The sequence below is a fragment of the Argiope bruennichi genome, chromosome 10 (genome assembly GCF_947563725.1).
Source record: "Argiope bruennichi chromosome 10, qqArgBrue1.1, whole genome shotgun sequence".
Lineage (NCBI taxonomy): Eukaryota > Metazoa > Arthropoda > Arachnida > Araneae > Araneidae > Argiope > Argiope bruennichi.
This window is the reverse complement of record NC_079160.1, coordinates 16,193,199-16,209,924: the sequence shown is the minus strand read 5'-3', so window position 1 is coordinate 16,209,924 and position 16,726 is coordinate 16,193,199. Positions and strand designations below refer to the sequence as shown.

The 16,726-nt window shown below is 29.4% G+C and overlaps 1 protein-coding gene across 3 annotated transcripts; it reads right to left on the bottom strand.

Annotated features, from left to right (window-relative positions):
- Positions 1-1,022: 1,022 nt before the first annotated feature.
- LOC129988135 (zinc finger protein OZF-like) lies at positions 1,023-16,514 on the bottom strand. 3 transcript variants are annotated; one of them, XM_056096280.1, is made up of 3 exons: positions 16,346-16,514; positions 15,968-16,064; positions 7,829-9,487 (listed from the first exon to the last, which is right to left on the bottom strand). In XM_056096280.1, the coding sequence occupies exon 3, from the start codon at positions 9,335-9,337 to the stop codon at positions 8,114-8,116; it is 1,224 nt and encodes a 407-aa protein (XP_055952255.1). In that variant the 5' UTR covers positions 9,338-9,487; positions 15,968-16,064; positions 16,346-16,514; the 3' UTR covers positions 7,829-8,113. The 3 variants fall into 3 exon arrangements, 2 of the variants coding, with proteins under 2 accessions (XP_055952255.1, XP_055952254.1); XR_008785629.1 differs by lacking the exons at positions 7,829-9,487; positions 15,968-16,064 and adding an exon at positions 1,023-1,167; XM_056096279.1 differs by lacking the exon at positions 15,968-16,064.
- Between the last annotated feature and the right edge of the window lie 212 nt (positions 16,515-16,726).

The following is a 16,726-nucleotide window of genomic DNA, read 5'->3' as shown; positions in this document are numbered from 1 at the left end:
ATCCAGGTAACATTTTTCACTATAACCCTTACCACAAGTATCACAAATAAAAGGCTTTTCCTTTGTATGAGTAAGAAAATGTCTATTTAAATCACGCTTCCAATTAAATTCCTTGCCACATTCATCACAGGAAAAAGGCTTTTCATTTGTATGAGTTCGATAATGCTGTTTTAAATGGCACTTCTGATAAAACCCTTTCAGCATACATCACAAGAAAACGGTTTTTCTTTTGAATGACAGCGATAATGTCTATTTAAGTAGTTTTTGCGAGAAAATTTTTTATTACAAAGATCGCAAGGATACGGTTTTTCATTTGAGTGAGTTCGATAATGTTTATTTAAATTTCCTTTATCTGAAAATTTTTTGCCACACACATCACAAGAGTAGGGCTTTTCATTCGTATGAGTTCGATAATGTTGATTTAGAGTGTCTTTAGTAGAAAATAATTTATTGCATATATCACAAGAAAATGGTTTTTCATTGGTATGAGAACGATAATGTTTAAGCAAATTGCATTTCCTCGAAAGTTCTTTACCACATATATCACAAGAATAGGGTTTTTCATTTGTATGAATTTTATAATGCTCTTTTAAATGACATCTCTCATAAAACATTCTATTGCACACTTCACAAGAATAACGCCTTTCTTTTGCATGATAACGATAATGTCTATTTAAATAATTTTTCTGAGAAAAATGTTTATTGCATATATTACAAGCATATGGTTTTTCATTCGTATGAGTTCGATAATGTTGATTTAAATTACCTTTATAAGAAAAAGCTTTATTGCATATGTTACAAGAATAAGGTTTTTCATTTGTGTGAGTTCGATAATGTTCCTTTAAATGACTTTTATTGGAAAAGAGTTTATTACATACATCACAAGAATTAGACTTTTCATTTGAATGAGGAGGGGGATGTGCATCAGCGCGAATTTCACCCTGGCAAGCTGTGTCAGTATCGAATGTCATCACAAACAGCTCACAAACCAAGGGTTCCTCATTCGTATCCATTCCCTGTATTTTAGTTAGTTTTTTCACAATCAAACAGGTGGATTCGCATCAGGCGTAGTTGACCTTTGATAGTATGCTCCTCGGCATCCTTCTTTCGTAGAGAGGCGGATCCTTTTCAACTTTGGCTTTGCATCTCATTGTATTCTGAAGCCACCTGTAAAAGAAAATACATTTCAGTACAATTTTTGTCATCTTGTACTAAAATTAATAATCTGTAGTAATAATTAAGATGAATTTTGTGCGTGAGTGTTGAAGCTCTACAGGATAGACCGTATATTACCATTGGTAATAGGCCGTTACCAAATTTGGCACATATACACCTAAGAGGGTGGAAATGTGTACATTGTATAAATACAGAATATATTTATAAATAAAATTAATGAATTTCCCCGTAATATGAATAATTTTAAAAAAAATTTTAATACAATTCTTAACAATACTTTACATTATTACGCTTAGCTTAAAACAATTTCCATCGTCATCTATAAATATTAAGTTGCTTATTTTTAATCCATTTTTAGATTTTCAGTATGGAGTTGTTGTTTATTTCTGCACTGTATTATTTTTAGGGAAGAGCAGTTGGATGAAATATCATTTATAGGTACCAACATCTCATTCGATCTAATTTTTCTTGTATTGGAGTAACTAAAAATCTTACAGACAAAATATTTCATGTTTTAAAAATTAAGAAAATTTAGAGAAACATATACACATTAAAGAGGGGGAAGGAAGACATTAATAGAAAATAATTGTCTTAAAATTAATTAAGACAATTTGGACCGAAGGGCAAAATCGAATGAAATAGTAAATTTTACAGACAAAACTTTAAAAAAATCAAATTCTTAAACAGATTAGTCATAGAGCTACAACAGACAAAAAGGTTTTAACTTTCTGTACTCGGATGTCTTTTCTCAGGTACCATTCAAGACGGTGCATCATTTTGATGTTTTATTTTAATTTAGATATTAAAAATATCTACGGAAAATGTAGATTAAATTTTCGGGGAAATTAAACTTAAAAAGCAATAATGCCATACACTCCCGAATATCCGGTTCACGACTATCCGGCCTAATTTCTCAAAAACTAAAAACTGTAAATTTTGACTTATCTTAGGGTTATCTTTTCATATCTGTGTCATAGGTAGGCCAATTTTCTTAAGAATTAGGCCTACGATTTACGCTAATGTTTTGTTTGTTTCCTGCATTAAATTAAGCATTTCAGAATTTATGTTGAAATGTGAACAGTTTATATCCTTTAACTTACTTTTTCTATAATAAATTCTTGAAACATGCATTGCAGTATATAAACATGTATAAACGATCAGTACAGAGCTTTCTATTTAACTCGGCAATGGTTTCTATGATTCACCTAGATAAATGGAGGGCTTAATAGTCACTAAGAGGTAAGAAAATACGTATTATGAAAAAGTTTTTGTATAAAAACTTTGTCTTCTGGTATTGACGGGCAAAGAAATGAGTTCATAGAACTCTGACCTATTTGACCTACCATTCTACCATATTAGGACGGATACTCGAAAGTGCACTGCATATATTTCGGAGCAATAAACAAGTCCTAGCATTAGGAGAATAATTATGCATTTTTCCGAGTGCACAGAGTTAAGTTGTCGCAAGGATGGAATCTATTATCTTTAGGATAGTAATCTATTTAGGATAGTGCTCTATTCTGTTAGTAGTTAATACGCCGTTATTTAGTTTCCTTTCTTTTCAACTTATTAAATGGTTTTTCTTCCGATAAAAGCTTGCAGCTTGTCATTGCCATGCAGACGTAAACTACATGTTTTAAATCTGCGACAGCTTCGAAATTGTTAGACATTTTTAACATTCCCGCATGTCTCGATAGTGATTCATACCACAATTTAATTGAAAAAAAAACTATCTAATTATAATTAGATTACTTTTTTTCTATTATAGTATAGTTAGATAGTCCGAATGTCAGATGCGAGTAGTGGTATTGAATGCGTTGTATGATGATTGAAATTTCGATCGTAACATTTAGTGAACGAAAAATTGAACTCAAAACAGGTGTACTGTAAGTTTGTTGTTGCTGGCAACTTTTTTCACGACTATTGCGTAATAAGAAACGTAGCTGTCAAAAATAATGAAATGCCACAATCATTATAACGGGTTTGAACTTGTCATTCCGCTGTTTGTTGTGATTAGAAGAAACGTGCGGTTTATTGAATTTTCTTAATAACTAATCTGAGATTGTTTTTGCTAGTAAAAGCGATAATGAGTGGAGAAATTTAGAAGAGAGGGACACTGAAGGTTTTGTACTGAACTTAACATGTAAATATGCATAATGGTGGATGTTTCCATCAAACTGTTTTTTTTAACTATTTTATATTAAATACTAGGATTTTTAAAACATTTTCCCTTTAATCTAAATCATGAATTATATCACCCTGATTTATTTCTCTCACTCACTCACTCACTCACTCACTCACTCACTCACTCACTCACACACACACACACACACACACACACACACACACACACACACACACACACACACACACACACACACACACACACACACACACACACACACACACACACACACACACACACACACACACACACACACACACACACACACACACACAAATCATGCAAAGCAGGGTTAAGATTATGAAGTCTTCAAGATTGGAGGTTGGACTTTTATCGATAAATTGCTAAGAGATTCAATTTTATAGCTGAAAGATTCAATAAATGCATATAATCCCTTAAAAATAAATCAAATGAATTGAAAACCAACACTCCAAACCAGATTAAATGGTAATTAAAAGTATCACATGCCTCGGACAAAACAGCGAAATTTCGCAAAGTAACATATATGTTTCTTTTAACAATCTCACAAATAAAAATAACATTTTGAAATTCATTTACAAATGGGGCCGAGGTGGTGTGGTAGTTATGTCTCGGCTTCGGAACCGGAAGGTTTTAGGCTCGAGATCCGATTATACCGAACAACCGTCATGTAAGCGGGTCTGGTGCACGTTAAATCCATTAGGGCCATCCTCCCGCTGATGTGTTGTGGAAGCTTAGAGAGGGTTGGCATCCCAAGTGTCGCCCTCATCATCTGACCGCGGTTCAAAATGACGAGGTCCGTCCCAAAATAGGATGCTTATACTAGTCCCTTTTGGCGACCGGCTGATTCGCCGGGATTAAAGGTCATTAGAATTTTTAATTAAATATTTTATATAACTTGTTCCTAATGGTTTCTTCGCGAAATATTTTTAAGCTTCAAACTCTGCTAAAAGATGAGACACAGAGAATTTTTCTTTTACAAATTGTTAAAAAAAAAAAAAAAAATCTTATCATTTATTTGCTGTATGCAACCGACTATTGCATTCCACTTATCCGTTACTTTTATTATGGAGGAGAAAACAATCACGATTTCATTTGAGCCCTCAAAAATAACGATCGGGATATTGGAAATACAAAGTAGACAAAGCGCAATCGAACATTTACGGTGCTCTATACAAGCTGCCTTCGGCGACTAGCTAGTTCGTCGGGATTAAAGGTCGATAAAATTTTCAATTAAATATATTACATGGCTTAGTTTCAATGGTTTCTTCAGCAAAATATTTTTAAGTTTCAAATTTTGATAGTCATCCTATTTTAGAAGCTTTGCAACATCCTGTTTAGCGTCCTATGCCTTTCCCTAACTTTCTGTTACCTTCGCTAAAATTTGACTGAATTTCAACTAATGCAAAAACATTTTTTCCAGAAACCAAACATGCTTGAAAAAAATATGAGTACTAATAAGAGAATCATTCAATGCCTTATATATATTACAGAATATATATATTATAATCTATAAAATTTCTCAAAGGATTATTCTACACAAACTGCTCTGATTTATCATAAAATTCAGTTTTAATTTCAAAAGGATTTACATGTCATGAATCATATTTTGTTTGTTTTACTCAATAAATATACTTCTGAAAAAACTATGGTCTAAATTTTAGACAGTTTCTCGATCCTATAAATCCTATCCTGTAGCAGTTTGACAATCCAACTTTTAAATAAACAAACAAATAAAAAGTTTCAATATTCTATGACCAAATCTGAGCTTTGTGCATTATTATTCTAGGAGAATCAACAATTTGGATAATTTACGAAAATTAACCTTGCATAAACTCCAGGAGCTGATAAAGAGTATTTTCTTCGAGATAGTCAATAGAATAGTCTAAAATCGCATGTATTATAAAATAATGATATTTAGATTTTTATAAATCTGTTTTTGTTCCACAAAGGCACATTTTTTTTATTAATGTCTCAAGAATGATTTATTAAATATGACTCATAGGACGGGGGATTTATAAAAAAATTTAAAATTATTTAATTCAAAAGGAAATTTGTAAATTCAAACAGCATAAAATGTAATTATTTACTTCATTTAGGCCATTTTTTTATTATTAGATGTGTATATTTATTACTAACAGTTTAAATATCAGCTGTTTGGCTATGATTAGAGATATCCTGTACATATTACACTTTAAACAATACAGAAATATTACACTGATAATTAGATGGTTTAAAACTGTTTCTTGCATTTCTTTTTCTAGAAAATATCATGTTTCATATTTATTCAATTTTATGCAGACGTGCTGAAAATTATAATTTTCTAAGTTTAATCTGTAATGAGAATTAACTCAATGTTTTAATTTGAGCTCTTGTCAAAGTGATAACAACAACTTTATACAATTTATAATAAAATTAATTCAGTTTTATAACTGTCTTCCATACACTACTCGAGGAGGCTGATACAACAATCACAAGGAAAATTACACGATCGACATCTAGAATCTTACAATTCAGACCTCACCCTAAGGAAAAATCAAATCCTTCTTTCATAAGAAATGCAATTTAGATAGATGAATATTGATTTAATCAAGAAAGAAACATTAATATTCAAAACTAATACTTCTGAAACGGTAAACATCCATTCTTCATACAAGAAATTCATCATTAGTGACTCTTTAAATATGTGGTGTGACATTTTCAGGACGGTTCCATTTTGCGCAACAAGGCAGAATGGTAACTGATACATATTCATTTCATTTTGATTGATATTATATCTAAATTAAGGAATAAATTGGGTTTGGCAGGACACGCGCAGTAAATCTTAGCCCGACGAATTCAAAAAAATTTAAGTCACAAATGATGAGTTCATCATTTGTGACTTAAATTTTTTTGAACTCGATCGCATATGTGCAAGTATTGTTAAAATAATGCAAATTTGTATAAGTGCCAAAGATATTTATTCTGAAAAAGCTTTTAAGCACTTCAGCTAATGCATTACCTGATCATTTTTACGTTCTCGCATACGTAGTATAAAGAAATTATTGTAATCGTCAAAAAAATTCGAAGAAATTTTGTAGAATCTGCATATTTTAGACTTCCTTGAGTCCGAGAAACACATTGTCGGCATTATGTCTATCTGTCTGTAACTAAGATAACTCAAAAACATTTTGAGATAGACAAATGAAATTTGCTATTCGGTCTTTTTATCAAATTTAAAGATTTCTATCAAATTTGAGTACAATCCGTTCAAAAGAAGTGTGCTTGCTCTAATATCTGTTAGCACAATAACTGCAAAACAAAAAGAGCTAGATAGATAAAATTCGGTACTCAGATTTAACATCTATAGTGTAGACACGTATCAAATTTTGAGTCAAATCCAACAAGCGGTTGATCCATCTGTCAGTCTGTACATTCAGAAATATGTAAATGTGGCAACTCAAAAACTCGCCGACTTAGATATATCAAATTTGGTATGGGACTGTGACTATAAGAGTAGTTTTACGCCAATATTTTTTTCAATTAGTTGGAAAAAAAAACATCTAAAACACAAATTCTGTTTTCGGATCTATTAACTGCATGCCAGGAATAAATCGTCAAAAAAACTGCTATGGTGACAAGATATATTCAGTTAAATACTAGTTACATTCAGTTAAATTCAAGCTAGAGGTCCATATTTCGTAACTATTGTACGCCAAAGCCAAGGGTAATACATTTGTTAGAGAGTAGGCGAGAAAGATTTGGAGAGAGCACTTCAGCAGATTTAAAATCTAATAAATGAATTTTATTTTTTGATTCAATCCTTTTAATAATTTTCATCGTATACATATTATTCCAGAAAATTACAGTCCAGCTCAAACCCCATCAGAATAACGGAAAAATAATCTAAGAACAAATTTCACAGATAGAAACATGAAAGTTTGTGTCCTTCCCGATGAATGCAATATATATATATATATTATTCATAAGCAATTTTTAGGAATGAGAACCATATAAAAGATTCATCCTTTAACTTATTATCTCCCTTTACAGAAGCCAAAGTATTTTTATACATTTAGGTACTTTATTAAATGAAACTTTGCAACTGCAAGCATTGTCTAATTATAATAATTAAGGAAATAAACGAATACTCCACTTTTTTGGGACATCTTGCATATGAGTGAAATTTGGTAGTTCTAGGTCAAACGTTCTATGCTGCAGACAACACACAGAAATATTCATCTTTTATTTTATGTAAAAATTAAATATATTGTTGGTAATATGAAATATTTTATATATATTGTTAAATTATTTTTCAACTGCACAAAATATTTTCGCATATCTAAAATTTAAAAATAAAGGTAAAACAATGATTAAATTATAATAGTAAATTAATTAAAAAATTTTGAACATAAAAGCAAAAAAAAATAAAAAAAATTATGAAATAAATTTTTCCTGTATACATCATAAAAATTCATATTTTATTTGACTGTTTGAGCTTGAAAGAAAATGTACATGAAAATGATGAGGAAAATTCTTTATTTCATAATTCACAGACATCAGTTGTTTTATTAGTGTGAGTTTGAAGATGATTATCCAAATAAAGTTTTTTGGTATAACCATTACCACAAATATCCACAAAATTATGTATGAGCGTGAAAATGTCGATTTAAATCACGTTCTCCAGAACATTCTTTACCATATTCATCACATGAAAAAGATTTTTAAATTTGTATGAATTCGATGATGTTCCTTTAAATGAGATTTCTGATAAAATCCTTTATTGCATACATCTTAAGAAAACAGTTTTTCTTCAGCATGACAACGATAATGCCTATTTAAATAAATCTTTCGAGAAAATTCTTTACTGCATATATCACAAGTATAGGGTTTCTCATTCGAATGATTATGATAATGCTGAGTTAAATTGCGCTTACTAGTAAAATCTTTATTGCATACTTCGCAAGAAAAAGGTTTTTCATTCGTATGAGTTCGAAAATGCTCTTTTAAATTATTTTTATCAGAAAACATTCTGTTGCACACATCACAAGAATAAGGTTTTTCATTTGTATGAGAACGATAATGTTTACTCAAAATGCCTTTACGTGAAAATGTTTTACCACACAAATCACAAGAAAAAGGTTTTTCATTTGTATGAGTTTGATAATGATTTTTTAAATGATCCTTCTCATAAAACGCTTTGCTGCATACGTCACAAGAATAGGATTTTTCTTTTGAATGATAACGATAATGTCTATTTAAATAACTCTTGTGAGAAAAATTTTTATTACATAAATTACAAGGATATGGCTTTTCATTTGAATGAATTCGATAATGTTGATTCAAATTACCTTTAGAAGAAAAACATTTTTGGCATATATCACAAGAATGACATTCTTCATTTTTATGTACTTGATTATGCTCTTTTAAATGACTTTTATCAGAAAATACACTATTGCATATGTTACAAGAATAAGATTTTTTATTTGTATGAAGCCGATAATGTTTACTCAAACTGCTTCTCCGGGAAAGTTCTTTACCACACACATCACAAGAATAGGGCTTTTCATTGGTATGAACTTGATAATGCTCTTTTAAATGGCCCTTTTCATAAAATCTTTTATCACATTTATCACAAGAATAGGGTTTTTCTTTTGAATGAAAAAGATAATGTCTATTTAAGTAATTTTTTCGTGAAAATCTTTTATTGCATAGATTACAAGGATAGGGCTTTTCATTTGTATGAGATCGATAATGCTGATTTAAATTACCCTTATAAGAAAAAACTTTATTGCATACATCACAAGCATAAGGTTTTTCATTTGTATGAGATCGATAATGCTGATTTAAATGACTTTTATCAGGAAATAATCTATTGCATACATCACAGGAATACGGTTTTTCTTTTAAAATAGAATGATAATGCTCATCGATGGGAGCTTCAGTTTGAACAATTGTGTCAGTAGCAAATGCTTGCTCAAACAAAACGTTAATCAAAGGTTTATCATTCGGTTCCATCCTTTATTTGGTTTCTTCTCAATTAAAAAGCTGGATTCACATCAGGGAAAATGAGCATTAAAATTGGATGCTCCTTCATACTCTCCATTATTTTGAAGGGGGGAGATTATATTAGCTATTGCATAGCATGTGATAATTCCAAAAAGCCACCTGGAAAAGAAAATGTATTTCAGTACCACAATACATAACCACGCACTTTTCTTATTACTTTACATATTAGAAGGAGTAAAAGCAATATTAGAGAAAGACTTTCAATTTGTCTTCGGATGTAATCAGTGCTTTAGTTTGGTTTAATTATATTTACAGCTCCCTTCAAGGCAGCACAATAACTACTTTGGACAGAACTTTTCATAATTCTGAAGCGTTGTCAAATCACATATCTCTTTCCATACCTTTGAGTCTTATTTAAGAAATTAGTTCATACTAAATTGATTAACTAAAGAATTTTACATGCAAATTCTCGTTCATTCAGCAAATTCAAATGATCATCTCAATTTTATATTCTCGCACATCGGACTATCACTTGAAATGTTAAGTTAAACGCTTGTGACCTTCAACCAAACATTTGCAATTGGTACGAATTCTCTGAATGAACACACTCTGAATCATCACCTTTTTCAATCGACTGATTCGACACTGATGTTTTGACACAATTTTTGTAGTTTGATATAAATAATATGTTTTGGAAATTGTTTGGTGGGTGTGCGATGGAAGAATATGTTGGATAATTACAAAGGATGCCTTATTATTCGAAAATTCCAGGAAACAAAGCACAAAACATAGCCACGGTATGCACAAAGAAGACAGTTGTAGATACAAGCAGACAGAAAGTAACACAAGTAGATAGTAAATCGATATTTAAAGAACAGCAATAGTGCTCAGCCATCACAGCTTCCAGCTCGCTTTGTGAATTAGCCTCCAGAAAGAGATTTCTTTTCTTGGTTAAAGCGCCACACCTCATATAAACTTTCGATAGGACGTGACATCACATGGAGTTTTCCAGATCTTGATTCCTAATACAGATAGGCCTAAAATTCTTGCATTTTCCTGGACCTTTATTTTTGTCACTATGCTCAGGGTGTCACGAATCATCCAACCAGTATTTCTTGAAATCATTTTTTCAAACTATTAGACTGACATGATAGCGAAACGGTATTACAGATTAGCAACAATATATATTTATAACTTATATCGTACTGATTGGCGCAGTTTGGATGATCCTTGCCTTCAGTGATATAAAAATCCAATCAACAAATAGGTTCATACCAATCGAAGAAAATCAACCATTTTCAAAACAATGAAATATTTTCGAAGATTTTCACAATTTTTGTATAGTCGCTATAATTATTAACATTACAACTAGATGGCACTGAATCCTCTCTCCGCACCGGAGACATCAACAATCCAATTGTTATATATGTGTGTGTGTGTGAAAAGAGAGAGAAAAAGAAGTTAATTTTTATCATTTGGACCGTCAACATGATTTTTAATACTTAAATCTCAAATAACTCAAGTTTTATGTTTATTTCATTAATTAAGTTGTTCATGAAATCCTCTTACCAACCACACAGACAATACTTGTTTGCTCTGTTTGAATTCATGCCAGTGATATTCCATCTTTAATATGGATTAATATTTCACTAAAATCCTTAATGGAACATAAATTAAAATTATTATTAAATAATTTTGCTGAATTTTACGAAATGTTCCGAAAGGATTCCTTTGTGTCATCTAGAAATTTTTAATAAATGCGGATTTTACAAAGATTGGTTGCCAACAACTACAAAGAGACTGGAAATCACATTACAAATAATCTAATTATGAAATGATTCCACCCCCTCTAAATCTCAAGCATTATATTGTGTTATTGTCAGATATTTGTGTTCAAACGTTAGTATAAAAACTGATGTACTATTAACATCAAAACTTATTATTCAGATTCAGTAAGTCTGAATTAAGTCTTATTATTCAGTAAATCTGTAATTGCTAAACAAACAAATGAAAAAACTTGGAAAGAAAAATCTTTAAATTAAAAAAGATTACACAAAATATTTCCACAGATTTGTGAAGCATAAAAAATAAGATGAATAAATTATCCTGGATATCCCTAAAAAATATTTTAAACGACAAAAGATACAAGTTTAAAATTTTTGTTTCTTTATTTGTATTTATATTAGATTCAGCACCGAATTAATGCCTTTTTAAAGTGATACATTTATTTTATGATTGTAATAAAGTAATGTATACAGAAAAAAATAATTAAAAAACATAATACAAATGGACTGAATGTCACATAGAATTATTATTTGTTATGATATGCGCATCATATCACCAACTTAACGCAAACTGGCACTATAATTATGGTTATGATAATTCGAACACAACTGAAAAACATGAATTTAAATTTACATTTAAAGTTAAAAAAAGTTATCTTTGCAAAGAAAAAAATTAGTTAATAATAAGAATGATTAAAACTAAAGAAGAGCAGCCATGATAAATCAAGGCAAAATTTCTTCACATCAATACATTGAACAAAAAATTAAATCACATCTCTCTCTCTCTCTATATATATATAGTATATATCTGCGTGTGTGTCTGTGTGTATAATGATATTTTAAACACTAATTTTAATTATCTCATTTTTATCGTAATTTGGCCTATATCAACTTCAATGTAAAATATTCTTATTTCTTCATCTCATTCCAATTTTTCTATTTAATTAATTCAAGAGAAGCTTTGTAAAATGCTTAGGTCGGCAATTCACACGCTCCGCGTGAAGGAATAGAAAAATGTCCAGTAAGCACATTCTTTTTAAAAGATCCCTGTGTTTCCCTTATCAGAATTGACATGTGGAGAAATCCCTAATAGAATCTTAAAAGTATATAAGCACTGTAAAAAAAATATTTTCCCTATCAATAGTTCATGCTATATAAGACAGGGATAATTTATTTCTCCCTCTTTTTACGCTCTTGTAACGCACTGCGAGCGGACGTGCCTACTTGTAAAAAAATCATATATATGGAATGATATTTTAAACTCTTAATTTAATCCAAATCAATTTCCAAAATTTTATTTTAATTTAGCCCATCGTAACTTCATTCTAAAATATTCTCTTATTTCGTGATCCAATTCCACTTTTTAGCCGACAGGATTCGAAATCTCTCTCTCTCTCTCACTCACTCACACACACACAAAAATTTTTAGCAGTTCAGTTTCGTGGGAAAGGAAATAAGACACTTCGAATTTTTAAACTTCGTTTTATTCCATTCCGGGAGGCATAATTTATATACAGGCAAGAAGCGACAAGGTACGTCTACATCACAACACAAGAGGGAAAAGAGAAAAGGCCAACGAGATATTTATCCTCATGATTATATACTGTGAGATTCTGATATGGATTTCTTTACACATGTCGATTTTTGGAATTATACTTATCTTTTAAAAGAATGTGTTTAGATCAACAAATTTTTACCCCTTCACTCGGGGAATAGGAACTTGTCGATTTCAGCAATTTTACAGAGCTTCTGTTGCATTAATTAAATAAAAAAAGGTGGAATTGGATCAGGAAATAAGAGAACATTATAGAATGAAGTTAATATGGATTAAATTAAGATAAAAATTAGGAAATTAATTAGGATTTTATATATATATATATATATATATATATATATATATATATATAATGAAAAATATTATTAGAATAATTAAACTAGTACAATCAAATAAATTCTGTATAAATATGATGTGAATCCATCTAATTCGTAGTCAGAACAGTAAAATCTGAAATACACTGCTTTAAAATTATGAAATAGATTACAGGATTTCATTTAAACACGAATCAAAAATGTAATTCTAATTTGTTAATGGATTAATCTCTGTGGAAGCAACTAAGCAAAACATGTTTTTTTGGTGGAGGAGGCAATACCTTCCCTTTTTGACTTTTCACAAGCACACTTTTTTATTGATTTTAACTGAAATAGCAAAACTTTTCATTGTAAATTACCTTGAAGGAAGCTGTTTACTATATGCCAAATATTTAAAAAAAAAAAAAAAAAAAATTCAGGAGTAATTTCAAACAAAATTGTTTTGAAAATTTCATACCTCTTTAGGCCATTTTTAATTACTGAATTAAATGTCTTAAATGAATTATTTTAATCTGAATATAATCATGTATATGCCTTTGAGAATCAAACAAAAACAGAATAAAAAATGGAAACAAACTCCATGTCATAAAATTCATTCTTTCAAATTGGGGCTCTGAATATAATAGACATATGATAATATTTTTTTAATGGAATATAGACAAAAATTTGGTAAAATATTGGTTCCTCTTTTAATGAAAATGTCTTATTTATAATGTGGGATTCTAGGAGGCTCTTTGAGTGGTACCCAAATCAACCATCCACACTCCATTCAATATAAATTTTAATTAAAATTTACAACAGGTTACAGAACTATTTGCACTAATGTCCTAATCTTGATTCCACCACTCTATGTCGTGAACACTTCTTACTACACCAAGTTTCAGGTTTGGGTGATGGGCTCCAATATCACTCATAACTTGTTTAATATAAATAAATCAAGTAAAATTATACATATTTTAAATATCTCTTCTGAGAAAAAAAATTAATTGAACTTAATTTTGCTATAGATGATGCTCATCATGAAGTATACACAGATGGAATGAGGACCAATAATGAGACTGGATTTGTGGTACGCATTAAGAAAAAAAAAAAAAAAAAAAAAAAATCAATTTAAGATTTTTTGCTCAGATTGCACAGTCTCTAGCCTGAGATGACTATCATGATTTTGCAGCAAGCTGCATTCATAGGAACAACATTAAAATTAATCTATTTAAAAATCGTCAAACATCTATAGAGGCCATTAAAAGTGAAAACTTCAAATCAGAATTTTTAACAAAATGAAACAAAATATTTAAAATGTAAAGCAGTTGGGTGATGTATTCTGGATAAAGGCACATAGCAGAAACCAGACAATGAACAAACTGACCATCTTGCTATAAAGAAAACAATTTTGGAATAGGAAACTAATTTTCTTTTGCATACTCTTTAGTAGAAATTAAAAATTAATCAACCTGTAATGAATGAATGGGAAAGTTTCTAGAATAAATAAGAGTCAAATACAATTATTAAAGAGCAAGTATATAGATAATTTTTTTAACTAGCAATAAAATAATAATATATTTTCTCAAGGGCCATTCTTATGTGCATAGATTTTATCTTCTAAGTTCTCCAAATTGCATTGGCAGTTTCGTACATGATAATGATCATTATGCTTTTGATTGCACATTTACCAGGAATAATTATCTTAGAAAAACATAAACTTGAATAAAAAAATTTGTTAAAATTTTTTAAAAAGTAAAATAGTAATCTGAAAAACAATGGAGTCCTTTATAATCAGCAATTATAAATGTGCAACATTAAAAATTGATACTGCTACTTCAATACAACTTTGTATTTTAATACAATTTTTATCTGTTCTCTTTATAATTTGCTTTTATAATGTGCCTCAATTTTAAACTTCTGAAATTGAGGCTGTCTCTGGGATGCTCAATTTTAATACTTAATCTTTGACATATATTAATTGCTTAGCTGTAATATTGATCTTAAATTTTGAATTGCTACTCTCAAATGCCTTTCAGATATAATTCTTTTTAAATGTTTTCTCATAACTTTATTCAATTTATATTTTTTAGCTCTGATGGCTCAATCATTTTTTTACTCCCGATCATAAACATGTATTATCATATTTTAAGATTTTATAAGGACTAAATATTTTTAATATTTTTTTTTCTCTTTTTGCATGGCATTTATATTATTATTATTTTTTTAATTATGACTGAAAGCTTCAGCTTATTTAAAATTTTTTCCTTTGTGTTTTAGTATATTATCTATTTATTGCAAGTTTTCAGTATTTTGTTTTACTGTATGTCCTCAGAATTTGTATTGTTCAATTTGATGGAATATTTATGCATTTATTATGTAATTTTATGAATTTGTTGCAAAATCTTCAAATGGTTTTATTGTATTTTATGTATTTCTTATATATGGCTTTATTATATTTCATATATACTTCCCTTTATATTTTATGTGTGTATCATAGCTAAATAAGCATAAATGGGGCTACTTGAGCATTTTGGGATCACCATGATTATGGAAGAATATAACATCAATATATCAAATAAGAATATGCATTTGTATAATAGTTTTGAACATCTCACATTTAATACACGTAAAAAAACTATATTTTTATACATGTAAAAAAAATCTATATCTACTTCTCAAAAATTTTTAATAATGGCATCAATAAATATGACAACATACTAAAAAATATAAATCAATTGATTGCAAGACTATATATCCCAGAAATGACAAATACCTCATATTAATATTTAAAGTAGCACCAACTAGAATATTTTGTGTATATATAATGCAGAGAAATTTCAGAAATCATTTGTTTGCTTATCATTCAGAATAAATTTGAAAAGTTTTAAAATTCAGATAGGTGATCTATAAAGAGTGCTACTAAAGACTTCATACATAATAGTATTTAAAACATAAATTATATCATTAAATTAAAAGTCTGCATATCTAAAATTATTTCACAAACCTTATGCATCAAGGTAAGACTTAATTCTATTGTGCGGTTTGGTGCTCGGCGCGCTAAAATCTTGCAACGACCCAAAAATTCGCCAAGAGTCTCCTTCCTAAAAGATAGGAGGATTACAAATTTGAAAGAAATCATCAAAAAATTCAATCTTGGCACACATATTTTATTCTTAAGTTGAGAATTTCCGCTTAATAAGAGACAAAGATTCAAGAAAAAAAAAAAAGAATGTTTTTTATTTAAAATCCAAGAAAAATATTTATTTTTCAACTTTCATGTTTGGGCGAGTCTATTTTTAAGAGAAAATAAAAAGAAACCGAGACTACATACATTATACAGAAAGATGTCAAGACATATCATAAACAAAGTTGGATGATTTACCTGTCAGTTTATAAGTGGAATTTCAATGCTTTCAAAAATTTTTACTGAAATTTATTTTTATTTTCAGGCAATCAAAGCTGCATTAAATAATCGTCAAATAAAATGTATGTTTGAGTTTGTTTTGCATTGCAGTTTCCTAACGTTCGGATTGAACTTATTGTGAACGAAGATCTCGATTCGAAGAGCGAAATGGAAATTACGCTTCCTAATCCGATCCGATCCCGATCCCATTTTTAGTTCGTTTTGTTTAGTTTTGGTTTCCTCTAAATATTTTCTACAAATTTTTTAAAGAATTATTTCTGTAATAAATTTTATTTTCAGGATTTATTTTACGAACCATAGTAAAAAAAAAAAAAAATTAAGATAAAGGTTTTTTTTTTT